Source organism: Heterodontus francisci, chromosome 29, assembly GCF_036365525.1.
Source record: "Heterodontus francisci isolate sHetFra1 chromosome 29, sHetFra1.hap1, whole genome shotgun sequence".
NCBI classification, from domain to species: domain Eukaryota; kingdom Metazoa; phylum Chordata; class Chondrichthyes; order Heterodontiformes; family Heterodontidae; genus Heterodontus; species Heterodontus francisci.
In genome coordinates this window covers 2,362,981-2,374,359 of record NC_090399.1, presented here as the reverse complement: position 1 = coordinate 2,374,359, position 11,379 = coordinate 2,362,981, and the positions used below count along the sequence as shown (strand labels likewise).

At 51.4% G+C, this 11,379-nt stretch overlaps 1 protein-coding gene across 2 annotated transcripts in view; it reads left to right on the top strand.

The window, feature by feature from the left end:
- Positions 1 to 2,029: 2,029 nt before the first annotated feature.
- Positions 2,030 to 11,379, top strand: part of LOC137345905 (HEPACAM family member 2-like) — a 224,393-nt gene continuing 215,043 nt past the window's right edge. For both annotated transcript variants that reach the window (XM_068009148.1, XM_068009147.1), the window contains exon 1: positions 2,030 to 2,164. In XM_068009148.1, coding sequence (XP_067865249.1) covers positions 2,113 to 2,164 — 52 coding nt within the window. In that variant the 5' untranslated portion in view covers positions 2,030 to 2,112. The remainder of the gene's footprint in view (positions 2,165 to 11,379) is intronic.

Sequence of the window (11,379 nt, the reverse complement as noted above, 5' to 3'; positions counted from 1 at the left end):
GAAAGAGAGAGACAGCATTGAAAGGGATGAGGTTGTGAGAGAGATTGAGTGGAAAGCAGTGATGGGGTGAGATAGAGAGAGGGAGAGAGAGAGAAAGAGAGAGACAGCATTGAAGGGGCTGAGGGTGTGAGAGTGAGAGAGAGAGAGAGATTGGAAAGCAGTGAGGGGGTGAGATGGAGAGGGAGAGAGTGAGAGCCAGAAGGAGAAAGAGAGTGGAAGGGAGTGAGGGTGTGAGCGTGGGAGTGAGAGAGCCAGAGTGAGAGTGGAAAGCAGTGAGGGGGTTAGATAGAGAGAGGGAGAGAGTGAGAGCGAGAGAGAGAGAGACAATATTGAAGGGGCTCAGGGTGTGAGAGAGAGAGAGAGATAGAGAGAGATTGGAAAGCAGAGGGGGTGAGAGAGAGGGAGTGAGAGTGGAAGGCAGTGAGGGTGTGAGATAGAGAGAGAGAGATAGACAGCATTGAAAGGGCTGAGGGTGTGAGAGTGTGAGTGAGTGAGAGAGAAAGATTGAGAGTGGAAAGCAGTGAGGGGGTGAGATAGAGAGGGAGAGAGTGAGAGAGTGAGAGTGGAAAGCAGTGAGGGGGTGAGATAGAGCGAGGGAGAGTGAGAGAAAGAGAGAGACAGCATTGAAAGGGATGAGGTTGTGAGAGTGTGAGAGAGATTGAGTGGAAAGCAGTGATGGGGTGAGATAGAGAGAGGGAGAGAGAGAGAAAGAGAGAGACAGCATTGAAGGGGCTGAGGGTGTGAGAGTGAGAGAGAGAGAGAGATTGGAAAGCAGTGAGGGGGTGAGATGGAGAGGGAGGGAGTGAGAGCCAGAAGGAGAAAGAGAGTGGAAGGGAGTGAGGGTGTGAGCGTGGGAGTGAGAGAGCCAGAGTGAGAGTGGAAAGCAGTGAGGGGGTTAGATAGAGAGAGGGAGAGAGTGAGAGCGAGAGAGAGAGAGACAATATTGAAGGGGCTCAGGGTGTGAGAGAGAGAGAGAGATAGAGAGAGATTGGAAAGCAGTGAGGGGGTGAGATGGAGAGGGAGAGAGTGAGAGCCAGAGGGAGAAAGAGAGTGGAAGGGAGTGAGGGGGTGAGATAGGGAGAGTGAGAGAGAGCGAGAGTGGGAGTGGAAAGCAGTGAGGGGGTGAGAGAGAGGGAGTGAGAGTGGAAGGCAGTGAGGGTGTGAGATAGAGAGAGAGAGATAGACAGCATTGAAAGGGCTGAGGGTGTGAGAGTGTGAGTGAGTGAGAGAGAAAGATTGAGAGTGGAAAGCAGTGAGGGGGTGAGATAGAGAGGGAGAGAGTGAGAGAGTGAGAGTGGAAAGCAGTGAGGGGGTGAGATAGAGCGAGGGAGAGTGAGAGAAAGAGAGACAGCATTGAAAGGGATGAGGTTGTGAGAGTGTGAGAGAGATTGAGTGGAAAGCAGTGATGGGGTGAGCTAGAGAGAGGGAGAGAGAGAGAAAGAGAGAGAGAGATTGGAAAGCAGTGAGGGGGTGAGATGGAGAGGGAGAGAGTGAGAAAGAGAGAGACAGCATTGAAGGGGCTGAGGGTGTGAGAGTGAGAGAGAGAGAGAGATTGGAAAGCAGTGAGGGGGTGAGATGGAGAGGGAGAGAGTGAGCCAGAAGGAGAAAGAGAGTGGAAGGGAGTGAGGGTGTGAGCGTGGGAGTGAGAGAGCCAGAGTGAGAGTGGAAAGCAGTGAGGGGGTTAGATAGAGAGAGGGAGAGAGTGAGAGCGAGAGAGAGAGAGACAATATTGAAGGGGCTCAGGGTGTGAGAGAGAGAGAGAGATAGAGAGAGATTGGAAAGCAGTGAGGGGGTGAGATGGAGAGGGAGAGAGTGAGAGCCAGAGGGAGAAAGAGAGTGGAAGGGAGTGAGTGGCTGAGCTAGGGAGAGAGAGAGAGAGAGAGAGAGAGAGAGAGAGAGAGAGAGTGGAAGTGAGTGAGAGGAAGGGGCAGGGAAAAAGACAGAGACAGGGGAAAAAGCCTAAATGACAGAGTCCAATCCATAAGCTTGTTTGTAAAATCGACGCTCCTACAGCCTGCCCACAATTACCCGTTTCCTTTCAGATTCACATGACAATATTCTGCTGCTATTATTCACTGTTATTTCAAGAAGTGAGAATTTGACTGGACGATTATGGCTTTACTGTTGTTTGCTTCAACACTGCAGATTGTGCAAATATTGACAGGTAATGTGTCATTTCCATATTGTAGATTTATAATAATTAGAAAAAGGGTCATTAATTACTGCAAAGTTCTGGACAATATATCATCCAGTTCTGGTCACACTCTATAGGAAGGATAGAACAAAGAACAAAGAAAATTACAGCACAGGAACAGGCCCTTCGGCCCTCCAAGCCTGCGCCGATCCAGATCCTCGACCTAAACATGTCGCCTAATTTCTAAGGGTCTGTATCTCTTTTCTTCCTGCCCATTCATGTATCTGTCTAGATACATCTTAAAAGACACTATCGTGCCCGCGTCTACCACCTCCGCTGGCAACGCGTTCCAGGCACCCACCACCCTCTGCGTAAAGAACTTTCCATGCATATCCCCCCTAAACGTTTCCCCTTTCACTTTGAACTCGTGACCCCCAGTAATTGAATCCTCCACTCTGGGAAAAAGCTTCTTGCTATCCACCCTGTCTATACCTCTCATGATTTTGTACACCTCAATCAGGTCCCCCCTCAACCTCCGTCTTTCTAATGAAAATAATCCTAATCTACTCAACCTCTCTTCATAGCTAGTGCCCTCCATACCAGGCAACATCCTGGTGAACCTCCTCTGCACCCTCTCCAAAGCATCTACATCCTTTTGGTAATGTGGCGACCAGAACTGCACGCAGTATTCCAAATGTGGCCGAACCAAAGTCCTATACAACTGTAACATGACCTGCCAACTCTTGTACTCAATACCCCGTCCGATGAAGGAAAGCATGCCGTATGCCTTCTTGACCACTCTATTGACCTGCGTTGCCACCTTCAGGGAACAATGGACCTGAACACCCAAATCTCTCTGTACATCAATTTTCCCCAGGACTTTTCCATTTACTGTATAGTTCACTCTTGAATTGGATCTTCCAAAATGCATCACCTCGCATTTGCCCGGATTGAACTCCATCTGCCATTTCTCTGCCCAACTCTCCAATAATGTGAGGGTCCTTGAGACGGAGCAGAGGAGATTTATCCGAATGGTTCCAGGGATGAGGGATTTTAGTTACAAGGTTAGTTTAGAAAAGCTGGGGTTGTTCTACTTGGAGTAAAGGAGATTGAGGGGAGATGTAATCGAAGTGTACAAGATTATAACAGGTTTAGATACATTCGAGAAGGATAAAGTACTCCCATTAACTAATAGGACAAGGAGTAGGGGACGCAGATTGAAGGTTTGGAGTGAGAGATACAGGGGGGAATGTGAGGAAGATTTGTTCACACAGCGGGTGTTAATGACCAGGAACTCACTGCCCAGGAGGACGTGGAAGCTGAGAAAATCAATGATTTAAACAGGAAAATCTATCAGCACCAGAAAGAAATAAACGTACAGGGCTCCGGGGATTGAGCAGAGAAGCAGGGCTGACTAGACAGATCAGTGCAAAGCTAGCAAGGACTCGATGGGCCAAACAGACTCCTTCTGTGCCAGAATGACTTGATGATATTAATCAGCATGCAAATAGTCTGGAAGAGGGCGTCTGGAGGGAGGTGATCTGAGAGGGGAGGTGGTCTGAGAGGGGAAGACGGTCTGGGGGGGAAGACGGTCTGTGGGGGGGGAGGCTGTCTGGTGGGGAGGCAGTCTGGGGGGGGGAGGCAGTCTGGGGGGGGAGGCTGTCTGGTGGGGAGGCAGACTGCGGGGGAGGCAGTCTGGGGGTGGGGGGAGGCAGTCTGGGGGGGTTGGTAGGCAGTCTAGGGGGAGGCAGACTGCGGGGGAGGCAGTCTGGGGGGGTGGGAGGCAATCTGAGGGAGTCTGTCTGTCTGTGTTTACTGCACTGTTTGAACTGACAGCTGGAAGACTGTAACCCAATCCTTTCCGACCTGCTGAGTGTCAGCTCACAGCTGCTATCATATCAGAGGTTTAATATCAGAGTCACTGTACCCCATTACCCTGGGTTCCTGTCTCTGGGGGGTTAATATCGGGGTTACTGTACCCCATTACCCTGGGTTCCTGTCTCTGGGGGTTAATATCGGGGTCACTGTACCCCATTACCCTGGGTTCCTGTCTCTGGGGGGTTAATATCGGGGTCACTGTACCCCATTACCCTGGGTTCCTGTCTCTGGGGGGGTTAATATCGGGGTCACTGTACCCCATTACCCTGGGTTCCTGTCTCTGGGGGGTTAATATCGGGGTCACTGTACCCCATTACCCTGGGTTCCTGTCTCTGAGGGTTAATATCGGGGTCACTGTGTCCCATTACCTTGGGTTCCTATCTCTAGGTTAATATCAGGGTCACTGTACCCCAATACCCTGGGTTCCTGTCTCTGGGGGTTAATATCGGTGTCACTGTACCCCATTACCCAGGGTTCCTGTCTCTGGGTTAATATCGGGGTCACTGTACCCCATTACCCAGGGTTCTTGTCTCTGGGTTAATATCGGTGTCACTGTACCCCATTACCCTGGGTTCCGGTCTCTGGGGGTTACTATCAGGGTCACTGTACCCCATTACCCTGGGTTCCTGTCTCTGGGTTAATATCGGGGTCACTGTACCCCATTACCCTGGGTTCCTGTCTCTGGGGGTTAATATCGGGGTCACTGTACCCCATTACCCTGGGTTCCTGTCTCTGGGGGTTAATATCGGGGTCACTGTACCCCATTACCCTGGGTTCCTGTCTCTGGGGGTTAATATCGGGGTCACAGTACCCCATTACCCTGGGTTCCTGTCTCTGGGGGTTAATTTCGGAGTCACTGTACCCCATTACCCTGGGTTCCTGTCTCTGGGGGTTAATATCGGGGTCACTGTACCCAATTACCCAGGGTTCTTGTCTCTGGGTTAATATCGGGGTCACTGTATCCCATTACCTTGGGTTCCTATCTCTGGGTTAATATCAGGGTCACTGTCCCCCATTACCCTGGGTTCCTGTCTCTGGGGGTTAATATCGGTGTCACTGTACCCCATTACCCAGGGTTCCTGTCTCTGGGTTAATATCGGGGTCACTGTACCCCATTACCCAGGGTTCTTGTCTCTGGGTTAATATCGGTGTCACTGAACCCCATTACCTTGGGTTCCTATCTCTAGGTTAATATCAGGGTCACTGTAACCCATTACCCTGGGTTCCGATCTCTGGGGGTTAATATCAAGGTCACTGTACCCCATTACCCTGGGTTCCTGTCTCTGGGGGTTAATATCGGGGTCACTGTACCCCATTACCCTGGGTTCCTGTCTCTGGGGGTTAATATCGGGGTCACTGTACCCCATTACCCTGGGTTCCTGTCTCTGGGGGTTAATATCGGGGTCACAGTACCCCATTACCCTGGGTTCCTGTCTCTGGGGGTTAATTTCGGAGTCACTGTACCCCATTACCCTGAGTTCCTGTCTCTGGGGGTTAATATCAGGGTCACTGTACCCAATTACCCAGGGTTCTTGTCTCTGGGTTAATATCGGGGTCACTGTATCCCATTACCTTGGGTTCCTATCTCTGGGTTAATATCAGGGTCACTGTCCCCCATTACCCTGGGTTCCTGTCTCTGGGGGTTAATATCGGTGTCACTGTACCCCATTACCCAGGGTTCCTGTCTCTGGGTTAATATCGGGGTCACTGTACCCCATTACCCAGGGTTCTTGTCTCTGGGTTAATATCGGTGTCACTGTACCCCATTACCTTGGGTTCCTATCTCTAGGTTAATATCAGGGTCACTGTAACCCATTACCCTGGGTTCCGGTCTCTGGGTTAATATCGGGGTCACTGTACCCCATTACCCAGGGTTCTTGTCTCTGGGTTAATATCGGTGTCACTGTACCCCATTACCTTGGGTTCCTATCTCTAGGTTAATATCAGGGTCACTGTAACCCATTACCCTGGGTTCCGGTCTCTGGGGGTTAATATCAGGGTCACTGTACCCCATTACCCTGGGATCCTGTCTCTGGGGTTAATATCGGTGTCACTGTACCCCATTACCCAGGGTTCTTGTCTCTGGGTTAATATCGGGGTCACTGTACCCCATTACCTTGGGTTTCTATCTCTCGGTTAATATCAGGGTCACTGTAACCCATTACCCTGGGTTCCTGTCTCTGGGGGTTAATATCCGTGTCACTGTACCCCATTACCCTGGGTTCCTGTCTCAGGGGGTTAATATCGGGGTCACTGTACCCCATTACCCTGGGTTCCTGTCTCTTGGGGTTAATATCGGTGTCACTGTACCCCAGTACCCTGGGTTCCTGTCTCTGGGGGTTAATATCGGGGTCACTGCACCCCATTACCCTGGGTTCCTGTCTCTGGGGGTTAATATCAGGGTCACTGTACCCCATTACCCTGGGTTCCTGTCTCTGGGGGTTAATATCGGGGTCACTGCACCCCATTACCCTGGGTTCCTGTCTCTGGGGGTTAATATCGGGGTCACTGCACCCCATTACCCTGGGTTCCTGTCTCTGGGGGTTAATATCGGTGTCACTGTACCCCATTAGCCTGGGTTCCTGTCTCTTGGGGTTAATATCGGGGTCACTGTACCCCATTGCCATGGGTTCCTATCTCTGGGTTAATATCAGGGTCACTGTACCCCATTACCCTGGGTTCCTGTCCCTGGGGGTTAATATCGGGGTCACTGTACCCCATTACCTTGGGTTCCTATCTCTGGGGGTTAATATCGGGGTCACTGTACCCCATTACCCTGGGTTATTGCCTCTGGGGGTTAATATCGGTGTCACTGTACCCCATTACCCTGGGTTCCTGTCTCTGGGGGTTAATATCGGGGTCACTGTACCCCATTACCCTGGGTTACTGTCTCTGGGGGCTAATATCCGTGTCACTGTACCCCATTACACTGGGTTCCTGTCTCTGGGGGTTAATATCGGGGTCACTGTACCCCATTACCCTGAGTTCCTGTCTCTGGGGGTTAATATCGGTGTCACTGTACCCCAGTACCCTGGGTTCCTGTCTCTGGGGGTTAATATCAGGGTCACTGTACCCCATTACCCTGGGTTCCTGTCTCTGGGGGTTAATATCGGGGTCACTGTACCCCATTACACTGGGTTCCTGTCTCTGGGGGTTAATATCAGGGTCACTGTTCCCCATTACGCTGGGTTCCTGTCTCTGGGGGTTAATATCAGGGTCACTGTACCCCATTACCCTGGGTTCCTGTCTCTGGGGTTAATATCAGGGTCACTGTACCCCATTACCCTGGGTTCCTGTCTCTGGGTTAATATCGGGGTCACTGTACCCGATTAACCTGGGTTCCTGTCTCTGGGGGTTAATATCGGGGTCACTGTACCCCATTACCTTGGGTTCCTGTCTCTGGGTTAATATCAGGGTCACTGTATCCCATTACCCTGGGTTCCTGTCTCTGGGGGTTAATATCGGGGTCACTGTACCCCATTACCCTGGGTTCCTGTCTCAGGGGATTAATATCAGGGTCACTGTACGCCATTACCCTGGGTTCCTGTCTCTGGGGTTAATATCGGGGTCACTGTACCCCATTACCCTGGGTTCCTGTCTCTGGTTTAATATCGGGGTCACTGTACCCCATTACCCTGGGTTCCTGTCTCAGGGGATTAATATCAGGGTCACTGTACCCCATTACCCTGGGTTCCTGTCTCTGGGTTAATATTGGGGTCACTGTACCCCATTAACTGTGTTAGTATCTCTGAGGGTTAATATCGGGGTCACTGTACCCCATTACCCTGGGTTCCTGTCTCTGGGTTAATATCGGGGTCACTGTACCCCATTACCTGTGTTCCTATCTCTGGGGGTTAATATCAGGGTCACTGTACCCCATTACCTGTGTTCCTATCTCTGGCGGTTAATATCGGGGTCCCTGTACCCCATTACCCTGGGTTCCTGTCTCTGGGTTAATATCGGTGTCACTGTACCCCATTACCTGTGTTCCTATCTCTGGGGGTTAATATCGGGGTCACTGTACCCCATTAGCCTGGGTTCCTGTCTCTGGGTTAATATCGGGGTCACTGTACCCCATTACCCTGGGTTCCAGTCTCTGGGTTAATATCGGGGTCTCTGTACCCCATTACCCAGGATTCCTGTCTCTAGGGGTTCATATCGGGGTCACTGTACCCCATTACCCTGGGTTCCTATCTCTGGGTGTTTATATCGGGGTCACTTTACCCCATTACCCTGGGTTCCTGTTCTGGGGGTTAATATCTCTGTCACTGTACCCCATTACCCTGGTTTCCTTTCTCTGGGGGTTAATATCAGGGTCACTGTACCCCATTACCCTGGGTTCCTGTCTCTGGGTTAATATCGGGGCCACTGTACCCCATTACCCTGGGTTCCTGTCTCTGGGTTAATATCGGGGTCACTGTACCCCATTACCCTGGGTTCCTGTCTCTGAAGGTTAATATCGGGGTCACTGTACCCCATTACCCTGGGTTCCTGTCTCTGGGTTAATATCGGGGTCACTGTACCCCATTACCTGTGTTCCTATCTCTGGGGGTTAATATCGGGTTCACTGTACCCCATTACCTGTGTTCCTATCTCTGGGGGTTAATATCGGGTTCACTGTACCCCATTACCTGTGTTCCTGTCTCTGGGGGTTAATATCGGGGTCACTGTACCCCATTACCCTGGGTTCCTGTCTCTGGGTGAAAAGCGGGGTCACTGTACCCCATTACCCTGGGTTCCTGCTTCTGGGGGTTAATATCGGGGTCACTGTACCCCAATACCCTGGGTTCCTGTCTCTGGGTTAATATCGGGGTCACTGTACCCCATAACCCTGGATTCCTGTCTCTGGGGGTTAATATCAGGGTCACTGTACCCTATTACCCAGGATTCCTGTCTCTAGGGGTTCATATCGGGGTTGCTGTACCCCATTACCCTGGGTTCCTATCTTTGGGTGTTTATATCGGGGTCACTTTACCCCATTACCCTGGGTTCCTGTCTCTGGGGGTTAATATCTCTGTCACTGTACCCCATTACCCTGGATTCCTGTCTCTGGGGGTTAATATCAGGGTCACTGTACCCCATTACCCTGGGTTCCTGTCTCTGGGGGTTAATATCGGGGTCACTGTACCCCATTACCCTGGGTTCCTGTCTCTGGGTTAATATCGGGGTCACTGTACCCCATTACCCTGGGTTCCTGTCTCTGGGTTAATATCGGGGTCACTGTACCCCATTACCCTGGGTTCCTCTCTCTGGGGGTTAATATCGGGGTCACTGTACCCCATTACACTGGGTTCCTGTCTCTGGGTTAATATCATAGTCACTGTACCCCATTACCCTGGGTTCCTGTCTCTGGGTTAATATCGAGGTCACTGTACCCCATTACCCTGGGTTCCTGTCTCTGGGGGTTAATATCGGGGTCACTGTACCCCATTACCCTGGATTCCTGTCTCTGGGGGTTAATATCAGGGTCACTGTACCCCATTACCCTGGGTTCCTGTCTCTGGGGGTTTATATCGGGGTCACTGTACCCCATTACCCTGGGTTCCTGTCTCTGGGGGTTAATATCTCTGTCACTGTACCCCATTACCCTGGGTTCCTGTCTCTGGGGGTTAATATCCGGGTCACTGTTCCCCATTACCCTGGGTTCCTGTCTGGGTTAATATCGGGGTCACTGTACCCCATTACCCTCAGTTCCTGTCTCTGTGTTAATATCGGGGTCACTGTACCCCATTTCCCTGGGTTCCTGTCTCTGGGGGTTAATATCGGTGTCACTGTACCCCATTCCCCTGGGTTCCTGTCTCTGGGGGTTAATATCGGTGTCACTGTACCCCATTACCCTGGATTCCTGTCCCTGGGGGTTAATATCGGGGTCACTGTACCCCATTACCCTGGGTTCCTGTCTCTGGGTTAATATCGGGGTCACTGTACCCCATTACCCTGGGTTCCTGTCTCTGGGGGTTAATATCGGGGTCACTGTACCCCATTACCCAGGGTTCCTGTCTCTGGGGGTTAATATCGGTGTCACTGTACCCCATTCCCCTGGGTTCCTGTCTCTGGGGGTTAATATCGGTGTCACTGTACCCCATTACCCTGGATTCCTGTCCCTGGGGGTTAATATCGGGGTCACTGTACCCCATTACCCTGGGTTCCTGTCTCTGGGTTAATATCGAGGTCACTTTCCCCCATTACCCTGGATTCCTGTCCCTGGGGGTTAATATCGGGGTCACTGTACCCCATTACCCTGGGTTCCTGTCTCTGGGTTAATATCAGGGTCACTGTACCCCATTACCTGTGTTCTGTCTCTGGGGGTTAATATCGGAGTCACTGTACCCCATTACCCTGGGTTCCTGCCTCTGGGTTAATATCAGGGTCACTGTACCCCATTACCTGTGTTCTGTCTCTGGGGGTTAATATCGGGGTCACTGTACCCCATTACCCTGGGTTCCTCCCTATGGGGGTTAATATCGGGGTGACCGTACCCCATTACCCTCCGTTCCTGTCTCTGGGGGTTAATATTGGTGTCACTGTACCCCATTACCCTGGATTCCTGTCTTTGGGGGTTAATATCGGGGTCACTGTACCCCATTACCCTGGGTTCCTGTCTCTGGGTTAATATCGAGGTCACTTTACCCCATTCCCCTGGGTTCCTGCTTCTGGGGGTTAATATCGGGGTCACTGTACCCCATTACCCTGGGTTCCTGTCTCTGGGTTAATATCGGGGTCACTGTACCCCATTACCCTGGGTTCCTGTCTCTGGGGGTTAATATCGGGGTCACTGTACCCCATTACCCTGGGTTCCTGCCTCTGGGTTAATATCAGGGTCACTGTACCCCATTACCTGTGTTCTGTCTCTGGGGGTTAATATCGGGTCACTGTACCCCATTACCCTGGGTTCCTCCCTATGGGGGTTAATATCGGGGTGACCGTACCCCATTACCCTCCGTTCCTGTCTCTGGTGGTTAATATCGGGGTGACCGTACCCCATTACCCTCCGTTCCTGTCTCTGGGGGTTAATATCGGGGTGACTGTACCCCATTACCCTGGCTTCCTGTCTATAGGGTTTAATATCGGGGTGACTGTACCCCATTACCCTGCGTTTCTGCCTTGGGGTTAATATCGGGGTCACTGTACCCCATTACCCTGGGTTCCTGTCTATAGGGTTTAATATCGGGGTGACTGTACCCCATTACCCTGCGTTTCTGCCTTGGGGTTAATATCGGGGTCACTGTACCCCATTACCCTGGGTTCCTGTCTCTGGTGTTTAATATCGGCGTGACTGTACCACATTACTGAATCTTGCTGAGAACATTTCTTTCTTTGAAGGAGGGTGAAATGTTTGGACGATACAGATCTGTCAGGATTTTTAT